This window comes from Charadrius vociferus, unplaced genomic scaffold, assembly GCF_000708025.1.
Source record: "Charadrius vociferus isolate BGI_N301 unplaced genomic scaffold, ASM70802v2 scaffold93, whole genome shotgun sequence".
Taxonomy (NCBI): domain Eukaryota; kingdom Metazoa; phylum Chordata; class Aves; order Charadriiformes; family Charadriidae; genus Charadrius; species Charadrius vociferus.
Genome location: NW_009647838.1, coordinates 653,673 through 671,405, shown reverse-complemented (window position 1 = coordinate 671,405; position 17,733 = coordinate 653,673). Strand labels below are relative to the sequence as shown.

General features: G+C 37.2%; 1 protein-coding gene across 3 annotated transcripts in view; it reads right to left on the bottom strand.

Annotated features, from left to right (window-relative positions):
* Positions 1-17,733, bottom strand: part of PAN3 (PAN3 poly(A) specific ribonuclease subunit) — a 72,356-nt gene that overhangs the window by 39,255 nt on the left and 15,368 nt on the right. For 2 of the 3 annotated variants that reach the window (XM_009882827.1, XM_009882829.1), the window contains one exon: positions 9,477-9,638. In XM_009882827.1, the coding sequence (XP_009881129.1) occupies positions 9,477-9,638 (162 nt within the window). Of the gene's footprint in view, positions 1-8,950; positions 8,955-9,476; positions 9,639-17,733 lie in introns of all 3 variants that reach the window. The other variant, XM_009882828.1, reaches the window with a different exon arrangement.

Sequence of the window (17,733 nt, the reverse complement as noted above, 5' to 3'; positions counted from 1 at the left end):
CCTCGCCACTGCTGTACAGACTGTTCCTATGTGACTTAAGAGATTTCATCTCAAACTAAGTAGCAGTTTCAAATTAAAGCAAGTAAAAATGATTCCTACTAAAGAAGTCATCCCTGCCTCTATTTCAAATAGGCCTATATATTACTTTTTTGCGAAGTTAACTTCTGTTTTAACTACCTATTCTATTTACATAGCACCTATAATAATGAGGTTTAATTTGGTACTACAGAAACAAAATAGAAGCTGAGTGACCATCAAACATTCATATTTTTATGTGCTAATAAATACTATCACACAACCAACTTTTAATTTATATTAAAATCTGTGCAAAGAGTTTTGGAGCTTTGGGGTGTTTTTTTTAAATTATTTGTTTGGTTTAGGGTAGGGAGGGTTAGAAAAAGAAAATCCCAATTAGAATTCAAAAGTCAAAAAGCTTATTATTGGACAGCCAAATACAAGCAACGTTAATGGAAGAAAAAAGAAATTAAGCCAAGAAATAAAACCAATTATTACACAATCACAATGAAAAGCTTGAAAATTATTAATCAAAGTTAAGTTTATTAAGTAATCTTCAGGGTACCTCTCAAAAGTGTCTAATCAAAATAGGTAAAATGAGAAGACAGTAAGAACTCCAAACAGACAAAGGCTACTGTTAAGATAATCCATAATGTTTTTTAAAGCAAGTTATATTGGGACACTTTGGTTTTAGGCAGTTTTAAAATGACCAAATATATCAACTGTTGGTTAAATTATTAATATTGATTTTTACCAATATGAATAAAGTGGCAGAGTTGTTAGTCACAAATTAGATGTGTGATTACAAAACATTAATTTAGACAGTGATTAAAACTATTTGAAATGTATTCTTTTTTCTGTTAATTTGTTTTTAATATCTTTATTTAAATACTCAGCCAAATATCACAGTATTAATGTATTCCAAAGCACTGGAAAAGGATTTTAAAAGCTGTAAAATTAAAGAGGATGCTCAGGTTTAAAAGCAAATCGCAAGAATATTCCACCTTTAATCACACATCAAATTTTAACTGCTAACCACCTTATGATGGTCATTCTACATGTGCATGTATCTAAATATTCCAAGAACAACTATAACCAAATACATAGACTGGTGAAGTTAAACATTTAGATTTACTTGAGTAAAAAGTTGATAAAAATCTTAAAACTCTTAAGTCACATTTAGTTAAGGAAAACTTGCTAAGGTATACACTAAAGCAGCAAAACAAATGGTAAGTTGCATTATACAGACTGAAAATAAATAACTGATATTTAAATTCAAAAGATAATACTCCAGACTTATCTGAAGTTCAGGTACAGGAATAACTAAGAGAATTGTGTTCCTCTAGATAATATCTGGCATGCAACAATTCAGCAAAATCTGTACTGAAACTAGTAAAAATGACAACGGCAGTAAAGAGCTGAGTAGAATTTGTCCAAATAGCGATATAGCTGAAAAGTCATCATCAAACAAAACTGGGAGAGCAAGGAACAGAAGTCGTAGCATCTTGCTAAAAGCACATAATTTCAAAGAACTACATGATATCTACATTATTCCACTGCTAAAACTAGGCATGACACATACACTGATCTACCACACCTAAACACTGTGTCAACTAGGTGACAAGGGCAGGGCAGAGCAAAATATTTGAAGCATGCAAGTGGAGAGAACAGGCACCTTCTGGAAGATAACCTCAGCCTTTCCTAAAGCAACTGAGAGAATTCCCAAAATCCCATCCATACCATTTTGGCTAAACTCTTACCACTTTCTCCAACTGATGCAATCAGTGCCTACATAACAGGGGTGCTTTTTATTTCTAAATGCATTCTGCAAGTGCTCATAGACAAGTTTTCATTTCTAAAAGTTACTTAAATATCCACCATCATTTTAAAATTAAGCTGCTTAAGAACTCCACTTTAGCTGGTGGAAGTTTTAGTTTATCCAAGCAAAAGAGCCAAACCCAGGAATCTGATAGAGTAGTTTGAGTTTCTGCTGCAGAATTATGAACAGCAGTGGGTGAATCACAGAATTTTCAGATTTGGAAGGGACCTCTAGAGATCATCTAGTCCAACTCCCCTGCTAATAAAGCAGGATTGCCCAGAGCACATTACTCAGGACTGCATCCAGGCAGGTCTTGAAAATCTCCAGAGAAGGGGACTCCACAACCTCCCTGGGCAGCCTGTGCCAGTGCTCTGTCACCCAAACCGTAAAGAAGTTTTTCTGTGTATTGGAACGGAACTTCCTCTGTTCCAACTTGTGCCCATTGCCCCTCGTCCTGTCACTGGGAACCACTGAGAAGAGTCTGGCTCCATCTTCCTTCAACCCACCCTTTAGATATTTGTAAGCAATAATAAGGTCTCCCCTCAGCCTTCTCTTCTCCAGGCTAAAGAGTCCCAGCTCTCTCAGCCTTTCCTCATAAGGGAGATGCTCAAATCCCTCAATCATCTTGGTTGCCCTTCGCTGGACTTGCTCCAGCAGTTCCCTGTCTCTCTTGAACTGGGGAGCCCAAAACTGGACACAGTATTCCAGTTGTGGCCTCACCAGTGCCGAGTAGAGGGGGAGAATGACCTCCCTCGACCTACTGGCCACACTCTTCCCTATGCAGCCCAGGATTCCATTGGCCTTTTTGGCAAGGGCACAATGCTGGCTCATGGATAATTTACTATCTACCAGGACCCCCAGATCCTTCTCCTCAGAACTACTTCCCAGCAGGTCCACCCCTAACCTATACTGGTGCTTAGCATTCTTCTTCCCCAGGTGCAGGACCCTGCACTTGCTCTTGTTGAACCTCATTAGGTTCCTCTCTGCCCAGCTCTCCAGCCTGTCCAGGTCACGCTGGATGGCAGCACGGCCCTCTGGAGTGTCAGCGACCCCTCCCAGTTTGGTATCATCAGCGAACTTGCTGAGGATACACTCTGTCCCCTCATCCAGGTCATTGATGAATATATTGAACAAAATTGGACCGAGTATTGACCGCTGGGGGACACTACTGGTTACAGGCCTCCAACTTGACACTGCTCCATTAATCACAACCCTCTGAGTTCTGTCACACAGCCAGCTCTCAATCCACCTCGCTGTCACCTCATCTTGGAAATTCAGTTTTCGTTCCATTTTTTGGTGTCACAATTCAGGATCAGAATCAACGCCTGATAAGACTGAGTTGTTCCTACATAACTTCAACAAAAGCATTTTATATGAGTAAAAAGCTTTGATTTGCATAGCTAGGCCATTTACTATAAAAGTCTGTTTTACTTCTCTGTGATGTTACAAACACGAAGTTGTAATCCAAGACTTTCCCTATTGGTAAAAAAGTGATTTAAATTTTGGTTCAAATTTTAAGACTTTTCCACATTCAAGCAGTTTTGCAAATACAGAAAAACATCAGAGCTCCACAGCCATCAGCCAGAATAAACAAATTATAAACTAGTACAACAAAATTTAGTAATTTGTGATCAAAAATATTTAATACTTCATCAGAAGATTTGAAGCTTAAGCCTCGGCCATTTAAAATACCTTACATCTATGTGAAGCTGCAGTTCTTAAAACATTTCCAAAAGCTTACAAGTTTTCATTTGAAGTAAACCGCTGATTTTTATACATACATTTTTCTTTTAAGAAAATAATACAAAACATATCCCAAACACTTTCACAGTATGTAGACTAGAGTAAGTGATTAGACTAAACTAAGTGAGGAAATGGAGTATCACTGTTAATTCTTCAATATCTAATCTTTTCATTATTTTTTTCCAAACTCTGTAGAAAATATTCTGCACCAATGACCATGTAAACATACCAAAATTGGGAAGCCACGTTCTTAATAGCCAGAGATTCCAAAAATTATGTTCCTGATTTGGAAAAATATCCTACTTTCACTTTGGCAACTCATCATACAAAGTATAAATTCTACTGTCAGTTGTACATTTGGATCAATGGTAAGCTTGAAAATATGTCTAAAAGGGGACTATGCTTTAAATCCTATAGGGCAAAGATGATCAGAGGGCTCGAGCACCTCTGAAGACAGGCTGAGAGAGTTGGGGTTGTTCAGCCTGGAGAAGAGAAGGCTCCAGGGAGACCTTATAGCAGCCTTCCAGTACTTAAAGGGGGCCTACAGGAAAGATGGGGAGGGACTTTTTACAAGGGCATGTAGTGACAGGACAAGGGGGAAGGGCTTCAAACTGGAAGAGGGCTGATTTAGAATAGACATCAGGAAGAAATTTTTCACTCTGAGGGTGGTAAGGCACTGGAACAAGTTGCCCAGGGAAGATGTGGATGCCCCATCCCTGGAGGTGTTCAAGGCCAGGCTGGATGGGGCTTTGAGCAACCTGGTCTGGTGGGAGGTGTCCCTACCCATGGCAGGGGGGTTGGAACAAGATGATCTTTAAGATCCTTTCCAACTCTAATCATCCTATGATTCTATAATTATTAACTACAGTTTTTCTATTAGAACCTTACCAAACTTCCCAAAATGAGGTTGAGTTAAAAAAAGACAATCTAAATTTCTATAAGAATGAAAAGAATCTATATCTAATTAATAAAAAAATTTCTTCATTCTGTATTATGCTTAAGTTTCCCAAAATCACAACTTTAAAACAAATTTCACCTTATTAGTCATTAATTCCTTGTCTCAGAGTATAGTAACTTCTTCAAGTTAGACCAAGCTTAAAATTTTAAATCTGAGTAAATCAGGATTGGTAAAAAAGGTAGAGAAAACAGGAATTGAAGACTTTTATTAAACCTGGGGTGTAATTAAAAGAATGGAGACACAAGAAATACCTAGAGGGCATGTAATGAATTATGTAATATTGTGATGTTAAAAACAAAAGTAGCAAATGCACTTTCTAAGGCCCAGACAAGAAACACAAAGCCTGCTAGCACTCTCTGCACTATGCAACAAACTGAAAACTGCATTTTCAGTTTCAAATGCAAGTGTCCTATACTTCCGTACATTGGAGAATTATAAATAACATACAAATACAGTCCAAACGAAGGCTGAATTTAGTCATGATGCCATGAGTAAGGATGGAGCCACAAGAGAAGTGGAAAAGGCGGGGAGCACTATAAAACCACTCATTTGTGTCACCATTCAGCACAGAGTTTATCTGTCTGGTGGCTTTTATGCTTTTAAAGATAAAAAAGGAAATACAATTAAAATATAGTTGGGAGGGGAAGAAAAATATTTTGTGGGTACCACTGAAAAGCAATTCGAGGCTCCTTAAAGGAATGTGCAGATGAGAGCAAAGAGCAAGCCCAGGGTCTCAGCTGAAGACCACTGCTGGGAGGACTGCACAGCAGCATGCTGAGGAGTTGCATGTATCAACAGATTTCCGTAGTCCAGAAGTAAGATGAAAATTCCTGTTTCATCAACTATCGATTTCAATACCTATGCTTTTTTTCTCTCTACACTCTTCAGTGATAAGCTCCTACGGCCCCACCGCTGCATTCATTCATAAACAACTCCTCAAAGCACTATGGAGTACCTAAGTATACTATAACGTAGGGATTCACAAATTATGGAGCCTTTGGAAGGTTCATGCAGGGATCCCACAGGAGTACTGGAAACCACCCTTCGCTCTATCTCTCATTTCCAGTTCAGCAATTCACAACACAATACAGAGCTGCACAGCAGCAGCAGTGCCACCACCTCTGATTTGGCAGCTGTAACAGTACTGCATTAGACCGGTCCTGGTCCCACATTCTACCAAAGCCAGTTACCTAAAGCAAAAAGTAGGCCAATTTCATTTTATTTTGGAAGAATGTGCTAATGTACTTACCATGCTAAAAACAGGATACAAGCCCTTTTGTTCTCTTTTTATGTTCTCCTTCACCTCCAAATTCACGCTGATCTGTTCTGACATCCCAGATTGCATAATCTTGTAATGGAGAGAAAACCACCACTAAACTATACCCACGCTATAAAGCAGGGCAGTCCTCTACCAGTCTATTTTTGGCATAGTTTTCAGAATATCTCTTAGGAATCCAAAACCACACAAAAATGTTGCTTGTTTTTTACATGTGAGGTTTTGTTGTTGTTGTTGTTTTAGGGATTTCTTTGCTGTTGTTTTTAAATAGACAGATGTGCCATACAAGGAGCTTCCCTTTATGTAGAGAGCAGCCTTGCAATCCCTCCGTTTCCAGAGGGATTCCTTGTTAACTATGACATCAGGGAAGGACACATTCTGTGATGCTGGAGCAGCCCAGCAGACACTGGCGGTCACCAAGGGCTTCAAAGCAAGTCTCTCCCTCCCACTATTGAATTTGTGCAACATGCTTCCTTATCGCAATTACTGTGACAAGTCGTCACATCGCCCATACAATAAGCTCTAATAAATTTCAATTTAATCAACGTTATTAGCCATATTGCTTTACCGCTCCTTTAGAAGAGTTAAGAGACAATTTCACTAAAACTGGGTAATACTCGTTGGCTAAAGACTTTTTTTTAAACCAGAACACAGGCTCAGACAAATAAATCTACTCGCAAAGTTTTGTTACATTTTAGCAAGTAGATCTCACTAAAAAGTAAACTTTTAAAGACTCAGAATATTTCCACATTTCTCTATCAAAATACTTCAAAGTACCATAAAAACTATAAATTTTGAAGAAACCATGTTCTTGATGCAAAATATCTGAAAAATTCATTTTTATGGGGTTTTTTTTGCTCAAGAAACAAAACAAAAATCAGTTATTCACAGTGCTTAAGAACTGATCTGTATAACAACACCTATCTCTATTATTTTAAACAGAATTGCCATTTGCTATTATAATATATATCACACAGTGGTGTAGTAGCTCAGGATATTTCCTAACATAGGGTAGAACATGTCGCTGAAGAAAAAACTTTTGATTTGTTGTTTGTTTTTTTAATGCACAACTGAGAATACAATTCACTCTGTGGACTCCACTTTTGATCATGTCAGTGTAACACAGTATGTAAAGTAAATAGATCTGGATTATAAATTGATAGCCACACATAAGAAACAGTTATACCCTTTTACAATGCATGTTGCAAACTACTTTGCTTTTTAAAACAGCCAATTTTTGGACAAAAATCTCTAAACACTACACCACGAAATAGGGTATTCTCACATCTTAAACCATACGTTTCAAAGACTGGAGATTCAAACAGACACATGTGCTACAACACCTGTCCAGCACTGCAAGCCCTCAGCAATTTTGAGACGTAATTGTGCTTTCTCATCTTCAAACATAAATGAAAAAAAAGATACCCTCAAATAGATATGCCTCCATCAAAATTTAACCTTTCCACTTATTGCTTAGCACTCACCATCAGCCAAAATTTAGGTTGTATAACCTATATTCACACCTGCAAACATCTCTAAACGGCTTTGCTATCTGTGGATACTGAAGAAGAAAAAACAAAGTCAATCTGAAATCTCAGCATGAAACTACCCCTTTTTCAAGTAGTTTCGTGTACCAAACTTCTCCAGCAATTTTTTGCCCTTTCATAATGAAACTTCGGAATTTTAGCAGTTTGAGCTGTTTTAGCTCTAACTTAGAAAATACTCACACTAGAATGCAAAGAGTTATGATGATCAGAATGAAAACAGGATAAAATTCAGTTTCTCATCTCCATTGAACTTTACATATCTTCATAATCTCCTCCGCAGCCTGTTTCTACACCTTTCCCCATTTACTCTTGCCAGACTGCACTGTTCTCTGCAATCCCTCCCCCTTCTATTTCCCATGGCTGGAACATCCTTCTGTTCTTATTTCCACCAAGTATGTCTATACATGCTTTTCTAAAGTCCCATGTCTCCATGGGAAGCTATGTAATTGCATTATATAATACAAAATCTTATGCTGTATACGGTTTAAATCAATTATGTAGCTGGGATTCTGACACAATAAAGGAGCTTGGAATTGCACCCTTCAAAAGCCACGTGCTCTGCAGCCAGTCCCAAGCTGTTGCTGCTAACCTTGAGAGGACCACGTGCTTCTCATTGCCACACTTTCAAGACAACTTTAGAGGGCATAGGTACTGAAAAGACAATTGCTCCTGGCCAGAAACTCCAAGTCTCAGACTACTATCTCTCCAACCTCCAGAAACACTAAGTTTTTCTGCTCTACTCTAAGCAGAGTAGATCACCAACATACCTGGCTGCAACACAGAAGAGAAGAGAAAACAATGGAGGACATGAGTACAAGCAGGGCTTTTCCTGCCCTTTAACATCCACATGAAATTTGAAGACCAGTTTTCTGTTTCTCTCTTCTCAAAGCAACTGCCTACTAATTAAGGTTATCCCTCCCATTATATAAACATGGTAAATTCAATCCATCAGTCTTCTCTCCATTGAAAAAAGTAGTGCTTCACTGGCTCCATCACTCCTCTGCAACCATGCCTGGTCCTTCTACCAATGTTTCCTTTATACTTCATCTTTACCAGCCCAGTGGCTTTGCTGCTTCCTCTGCAGCAAAAGGGCCAAGAGAGACTTAAGCACAAATGTCCCGAGGTAACGTAGCATCAGTTTACCTGCATCACGCTGCCCATGACTCCCAATTTCAGTAATGCAAAGATGTTAAACATCAAGTAATGAAGCACTAGTATTGGTATGGTAAGGCTATGGTATGAGCTTCATGTTGGCCTTTACATGGCAGAACTTTAGTGAACTGAAAGAAACTCTTAAGGTGCCACAAATTCTAGTTTTAAGTCTATTGTCAATTTACCCATTTCACTCACTTAGAAGACATCAGAAAAGAACATAACCCTCACAGAAATACTGAAGTAATGATCTCTGAAGAATCAAAAGCACCACACAAGTGCAAAACAATAATAGAAGCGGTGTTGTAGTTATGACCACGATAATAATTTCTGTCTCGACCTCATTTTAAGGGACATCAAGCAGATTCCTCCCAGACTAGAATTATCCTTCATTACCATCCCAAGGATAACCTGCTACGTCTGTACAGAGATGCTTGAATCCAGCTGTACCTCCCTCCCCTGTAAATGAGCTGAAGAAAATTCATGAATGAAGTAAAGTAACAATAAAGCTTAACAAACAAGTTGAGAAATATAAGTTATCCCAACATAAAAATTAAAAATTTATACTTTATGATCATGGTGGTTACATCCTCAAATTCTGTACTAAGTGAATTTGCATTAAGTGTCAGTCATTTTAACAGAGATCGCTAATTTCACCAGGGAAACCTTCCTCACATGAAAATTAAAATAAAAGCTTGTTTCTTTGCTTTTAGAATACATTTAATAATTACTTTTGCATCTCCTCCACAGATTATAACATAATCAAGCAAAGTACATATCACAGTGGTGGGTAAAAAGAATAAAACATCTGAGTCACTCTCCTGGAGGGCCACTATGCCTGCTTTATGAAATAAATATTTGACCTGATTTCAACCCATATTTGGAATAACTGCTTCTAACATTTTCCAAAATTTAAAATAAAGCATCCAAAATACTGAAAAAGTGACTAGTAAAAAATAATTTTACCTGTAAATTGTTTTCTGTGACTCTGTTCCACCAAACCATATTGATGGGTACTCCTGTTTTACACCTGTCAGCCAGACAGCCGATAGGGTTCTTTGATTTTCTTGCTTTTGATCCCACCGGAACTATCCTCTCATCCAGCATCCCCAGTCGATACTTCCTGGGCTACGAAAAAGAAGGAGAGAAACCAGGCCACTCCTAACAACCCTCATCTAAAACTACACTAAAATAGGTATTTTATATATATATATATATAATTGTGATACAATTTCTGGATTGGTGGAATAGGAAACAATTTGCAAGTAAAATTTATCTGAGACTGTTTCCTTTCAATCCTGACTATTTGGATATAATAAACAATACTTTTTAAAAAAAAAAGAAAGTAAACTTCAGGAACTACTAATTATTTGTAAGCAAAACAGTCCATCACGAGTCAGCCACTGAAATACGAATATAAATTGGGGAATTCTGAAAATGAGAATTATTTTTTTAGAAAAAAAAAGCCATATTTCTCAATTAGATACCTTCAATCACACCATAATCAACAATTCCCTTGGGATTTCTAACAAGCACAAAAATAACATTGGCTTTTGTATGCTTCTTTTTAAATTCAAATTTGCCAAGACTCATCTCCTGAAGACTTGTTTTTAAAAATCAAGAAGACCAGAGTAGCCAGTTGCAGCAGAACTCAATGAGAAAAACATTTCTGCTCATGTTAATATTCAAAATACTAACTTCAGTCTTAAGTGAAACCAGACAAGAACTACCACTATAAATGCACTGGAAACTGACTTAAACTTGATAAAATAAAATGTGCTTAAGGATGTGAACATGCAGGAGTTACTTGTACCTCAATAAAAGTGACATTTCTATTACATTGGCAATGATCTCTACAAATGAAACTATTTATAAAGCATGATATGAACATTAAATTAAAAAGGCACACTGTAAAAAAAACAACTGTTAAAGACTTTCAAACAGGTAAAGTACAGAAGTTCTCCAGATTTCTCTATGCTTTCAAATCTACGTGTACCCACCTAGATAGCAAATACCACCAAAAGAAATATTTCAGTGCCTATGCATATTTAGACCAGGACCTTTTATACCAATTATACCAATCATTGGACCAATTTGCAGGGGTTGGTCTACTTTTCTTTTGCTGTGTGGTTGTTGGGTTTTGGTTTTGTTTTTTTTAATGTGAAAATGCAACTATCATCATCTGGATATAGACCACTTAAGTAACCAAAGCTTAACTTACCTTTATTCAGGTAGCTACTTCATCTGGTACATTAGAAATCTTAGCAATGTGTACCTTGATATGCATTTTAAAAATTGGTCCTCAGGAAACAAGGTAAGAATCTAATTGGAGGACATTCCCCACCCACACACAATTTGTAAAACAATTTGTAAAACACAGGACAAAACCACTATAAAATGGCCTGAAAACTTTGAAGCTGAAAGCTTTGGAAATAATTAAAACTGAGCAGAGTCACTAGTACATCCTTTGCCTACAAAAAAAAAAAAATCCCAAACAAAACAACAAAAAGCCCCCAAGGACACCAACATCAACTATGAACTACAAAGGCAAACTCCATGAAGATCAAGTTAATGAACTTCAATAACAACAAGCAAGACTGAATTTTGCCACACCAATTAGAAATTCGGTAAACTCTACAGAAGGACTTTGTGCTACCCATCATAGTTCAAATGCAAACTTGAACATGGTAAATCTAAATATTGGTTGTTTATTGCCCGCTTGGGCAATAAATATTGGGCAACTTACCACCTTAGTAATTCAGAAGGACTACTAATATCATAAACTGCAAAGCTGTAAGGTCTGAGAAGCCAAACACAGAAATAATGTTGGACTTCAGGGCAGGGTTTGAACGCATGATGTGTTTTTCTTGCCTGGCTGTTGGAAATTATAACGTAATGAAGAATAACTGTTTCCCTGGCAGCTTCCCCATCTCTCTCCATGTTGTACCGAGTGCAGGGGCCCAGTCTGCCTCAGACTACTGGACTACAACCCAGTCTCCAAACACGTTCCTATTCATAAAGGGTTCTTTTAATCCTACATAAAAGGTGACCTATAAATATTTTGAAAAGGAGACTCAAAACAAAAGAGGAACTGAGCCAATGTGGAGGGAGGATATTTTGGTTACAATGGGACTCAGATTCCAGGCAACAGAATGAAACTGTATTTTAGGCTTTATGAAGGACCAGTCAGGGAGGGCAAAGAATGGTCAATTCTCTGCCATAAAGCAACATAGAGACAATATGAGTTCATATACCAATAGTTCTGGGCCTACTGGTATGAAAAAATTAAACCAAAAAGTGGGTGAGACTAAATTAAAATTTTACTTTCATTATTTACTATAAACATCGTCAGGGGATTGCTAAGCTACTATTTCATTGTGCAGACAGACATTAGAAGATGGAATATAGAATATTAACATTTGGAAATCAATTTCAGTCTATTTGCATCAAAATCATTCTAAATTACACTTGTTTTCAATGAGAAAAATGGCATCTGATTCAGAAATCCTGTCTGAGTTTACAGGAGACCAGAAAACACAGAAAAAAGTGTCTGCCACGAGAAGACAGTCAACAGAAAGGAAAGATCAAATAGACTGAGCAGTCTGAATAAGTGTATCAACTTTGCTACATCCCTGCCCTCTACACAGAGCAGCAAATACAGTAACAGAATAGGGCATCTTGAAACAAGCAAGAACTCATCAACCACTGATCATTTCTGAACTAAACTAATATATCTACCTAAAGCAGAGGCATGACAATCTAGACAAACAAACCCAACTTCTTGGCATGGAGACAATTGCTCTTAGATGATTACAAAAGCAATTGAGTTTTTGCCTTCCCTAAAGTCTTTCTGCGAGGTAAAAAAACCTGTTCAGCCATACAGATGAAAGGATAGTTCAACATACTGAACTTTTTTCAGGGGGGTGTGGCTAAAGCATTTAAATACTTCACAATCCTTTAGCAAGTATTTCTCAAACTAGGTTGCAACTCCCAATAGAGTTACAAGTTCCAAATGAGTTGTGAAGGTCAAAAACATCACAGTTATTTTAAAGGGAAAAATACGGTTAAACCAAAATAATTAAAATGAAATCTAAGAAAGAGAAAAAACCCAACAAAACCAAATTATTACAAAGTATTACTGGAAGAGTTAAGTTCCTCCCGGGCAAAGAAGTGAGAAGCAGCAGTAATTACTGGCTGCAAATGTTTACATGAGGCAGGGAACTACCTTTAATTGCTAGCAACAACTTGGCTCCCCAGGGTGAGAAGGGTAAGCATTTTCAACCATAGCTAATAATTATAACCCTTGCCCTGTAGAACCAAGCTGCTGCCAGCAATTAATGATAGGAAGCTATTGGTTGGCATGATTAGAGGGAAGGTGTTATACTAGGAAAGATAAACCCCTAAAGTCTGAGAAACATTACACTTCAACAGAAGAAATCCACCCTAGAACCAAAAGGATCCTTCCTGAGTAGCATCTTCACATCAGAACGCTACTACAGATGAGTAACTTAATTAGCGCACTCTAGAAAATATTCCTCAAGTCAGCTTAATTACTTGCTTCCCATTTATTCAACATGAAGTCTGGGAACATGTTTAGCAAGTCTATTTTCTTCTTACTATTTGCTGCAACAGTCCTTTTCCCACTAGTCCCTCCTGTTTCACAGACAGTGGGCAATGCCACAGTTCCTCTTTCCAAATCAGGGTTGGACATGCCACTGGTGTCAGATGTTATGAGACTATCCTAGAGAAATAAGTCTACGTAAGAAAAGGTCTATGAAGATTCAAACTATAAAGACTCCTCCTGTCTAGTAACTTCCATGTAATATTTAAGTCTGGATGGCCTGGCAAATCAAACTACACAATTTCAAAGTTTTCTTCCACTGAAGACCTGCAATTGGATTTTTTCAGGATCACTCATGACCCAAATTACATTTCTGTTCCTTAAAATGCACTTACCTCTGGTGGACTTTGAATTTTAGATTTACAACACCTTTTCTGTACCAAAAAATGCACAATTAAGTTTGGCATACAAACAGATGAGCAGGCTATTGTGTCTTCAACTATTGTGAAAAATCTGAGCTACAGTAATGCTGTCTATGTGTGTGTATTACTGAAGCAAACACAAGTGATCTTAAGCCTTCCCCATCCCAAGCTAAATTAAGCAACATTACCTTAAATTACCATAGCTAAAAGCTATCATAGTAGCATTAGCTAGGGCTCATCTGCTGTACAGTGAGTTGACTGTATCTGCATGTACAGACAGATAAAAATAAATATTACACTGTCAGACAGGAAAGATCAGGTACATGTTTTCCCCGTACTTCTTATAACAAAATTAAGCAATGTATGCAATTTTAAGTTTCAACATTGGCTTGTTTTGTAAGACTTCAGTGTGTTGTTTTTTTTAACAGAAGTTAAGTGGCAAAGAGACCATTAGAAGGAGTTCCAACCTCTTTAGAAAAGGAGGTTCAACCCTCAACTAGGGTGTTAATCTATGGAAAAAGAACCAACTTTTGTTGTCTTAAAAATGAAAAGCTACCTACAAAACATTGCTACCATCATTGCTACTTTCACCCAACAGCCATAACCAATTAGCTGGAATAAGACAGTACTTGGAACACCCAGCTGTGGATATGAACTTCAATATGTCATTGAGGAAAACCGCAACAGTCTGGACAGAATCCCTATACAGGCACAATCAGCTAAGAAGCATCTCAATTGTGAGTACAACTGTGTAACTGGATTTAGTGATAAGTTCTACAAGGTGTTACACCTGAACACTAGTACAGTCACCAGGAGCATCCCAACAGATTTGCAAGCTGGTAATACGAAAATGAGAAGTTGTCTTGCTGTTACTTTTTAAGCTTTGTGGCCAATAGAGCTACAAAACCCTTCACATGGTTTGGGGTTGCTGCTAACCAAGATACTCTCTCCTCTTCCCCTTTCATTACAACCTCGCACTGGTAGAGTGGCAGATGATACTTGTTTTCTGTATCTCAACCTCTGAAGGTTTGAGCCAATTATTTTACTTTGATATACATAAAAAAATGGAATAGGAGCCTGGTCAACAAGTTAAAAATAATAAGTCTGTGTTTACTTACTTGGTAGAGCTGTTTTGTTTTGTTTTTTTTTTTTTTTTCTTTTTTATGAAAAAAAGGAAGAGTATGCCAACATTTATAATGTTTATCATTTTAAAGTTTATCACATTATACATTGAGATTACGTGCACTTACAAATTAGCCACACCCTTCCATCTGGAACCCTTTATTTTAATTTGTTCATGAAACCCTGGGTTTGGCTGGGGATAAAACTTTTACTAGTTGAAAAGTATTAGAGATAAACAAAAAGGATTCTTCTACCCAAAGAAAACTATAATGTACAATTTGGCATGGAAATAGGCTTTATTCCAGAGCAAAATATTTGATCACTGAAAAAGAACATTCTTCGTTCAAACAGATTTTAGAGTGAAAACTGCAACAGATCAGGCATTACATCATGCATTTTAAATCACAGCTAAGGAAAACTTTTCAAGTGTACATACTGAAAAGCATATTCTATGAGTATATATGTTGAAGACATGAGAACCTTGAAAAGTTCACAAGGAGCTAAGGAAAACTGACATAATCTTTAAGTCAAATCTTTTCTCACAGATTTTGCAGCCTAGCTAGGTTGGATGAAGTATGCATTACCACAACAGCTAAAACCTACCATGGACATAGTCTACTGACGAAGTTCTTTGCTAAGAAACTAATACCACCTGCTGAATTTAAATAAGCTGTTGGGAAAACAGGCTTTTTCCACCATCACTAGAGCAGAAAGTTCTGTGTAGTGAAGACTTGCCAGAGTACCACTGCCCCAAGATGTTCTTTCAAAAACTCCATTGCTAAAGGAGCACACAGTGAGCAAACCACAAGTTTTTTAATGTTTAAAGATCTCTTTTCTAATAGGCCAGAAGTTTTTATATTACTTTTACTATGGTCTTTACCAAGCATGTGCTTTCTCAAAAATAGTGTATTTTCTAGCTGCTTTAAATATTTGTATAGGGTCTTCAATAAACGTGTGCACAAGTTTAAAAAAAATCTTTCTGCAAATCACTGTTAAGGACTACATACACCTTGGCATAGAAAGAACCAAATAAAGCTTGTAAATATATGCAAAAGCATCTTGCACATTAAAGTTAAATCTGTAGTTAACTGCTTCAGCTTGTAAGCTGCACCTGACAAAGTCTAGGTGGCTAACTGACAACCTACACTTTAAAAATGGGGAGTGAGGGTAGCATTTAAAGTTTGAGATGTCTGTAGGTCATAACATATATCTGACCTGCTTAGATACAAAACCAAAACAAGCAAAGGTCTTTTTAATACAATTCCATGGCAAGTGCTGCGCTATGCAGTCATCTTATTCCTCTCTTTTCCTTCAAATACACAATAGGATGAGGCAACAACAATATGATGACTCCTCATAAATGTAAAAATGTTACATATCTCTAAAAGAAAATGTTTTAATAATTTAATTTCTTACATAACACAATGATCACTAATCCATACATAAAAATCAAAGTGAATAATATATTCTCTCATGTCACACTTGAAAATGAAAAATAACATACTACATAGTAGTTACTAAGACAGTGAGAGCACACAACCAAGGAACAAGTCCAACAACAAAGTATTCCAAAGAAAAATGTAAAACAGGTTAGATGATATCATACCCTTAAAAAGTACATTTTAGACCAAGGTAAACATCACACTACCTGCAAACATTTATTAGTTTTCTCTAGAAGCATAGTTTGTCTTCCCATATTCCTGCAACAACTTTTTTTGCATCACTTGTAAACTGTAATGTTTTGTTATTGCAGTAGCGGTGTACAGTACCAGAAGGAAAATTTCAAGTTTGAAACATAAATTTAGCCCAGGTACATTACAAAGTCTGCATAGCCATAATTCTACAGTTTACAACACAGTGACATGATGTGGCATTTGGAAATGACCCTTCAACTTCTTAGAACATGATTCATGCTTCTGAGATGGTTCAGGAGGCTATGAAACACGAAACAACTGTCCAGTACATTTTCATTGAAGGTAAATACAGCAAGACCAAACATGGCACACACGGCTTTTCAATGAACACCACTGAGCAATATAAAGATCAGGTATCAGAGGTGTCAAGACAGGGCTGGAGACAGGAAGCTGGAAAGAAATATAGCTTCCTAACGGGTAACAAAACTAGATGGAGGACAGGACACTCAAAAATAAGCTAGCAATAGTCTTAAGAATTTGGTTTCCACAGGACATGAAGTTAGCATTATTGTTTTCCTTTAACATGAGAGGGGAAACTCTCCTTGTACTCATTAAAAAACCTTGCATTTATGCAGACTAGGCTTACAGGCAGTCTTCTGTTTCAATATGATTTTCTCTGCACATTTACTACTGCTGATCGAAGTACATGAATTAAAGAAGTCTGCTGTCCAGTCTAACTTGCCCAGATCTCCACACAGAGCATTAAACAGCAGCACCCTGTTAACTTCAGTCCAAATAATCTCTCCTATACTTCCCATTCTACTCTAGTTTAGAGTCTTTGGTCCTGGCTTTTACTCACCTAAACCCAGTGGGAAGTGTTCTAAAAAAAAAAAACAACAGATTTCTTCAAAATACATATGAACCATATTCAATTGTATTGAAAGTTGTTCACTACAGCAGTTGGTTCACTCCTTGCAGCCTGTGGATTAACAGTGGTTCTCACCTTAATGACCCTCCTCTAGGTGGGACTGAACAATTAAAAAAATGAAATGGAAATAAACCAATGTTAGGAACTTTTCAGAAGAGTTCAGTTTTCATGAGGATTGAAGGTATGAAAAAACAAAGTAAAATGTAAAAGCAATGCTTTTCACTATCCTGTAAGGCTGACCAGTGACAAGCAGGGGAACCTTTTAGCCTGGATTGGTGGCAACAGTCTCAGAACAAATTTAAACAAAAGTTTCACCATGTATTTTCTTTTTAGTGCATTAGGCTGTCATTCCCTTGGCAACAGATTCTGATTAGTTATGTTGCACATGTTTTTATGAACTGTTTACCAGAACCACCAAAATGAATGCAAGGAGTTTTCCAGCCAGATCATTTCAGGGTTTAGAGGGGAGCATTTTTCTGGATAATGGCAAAAGCCAATTTAGGAAAAACATCCAAGAAGTTCAAGTTCAGAATGCCACCCTATTTTTAGCAAGCAT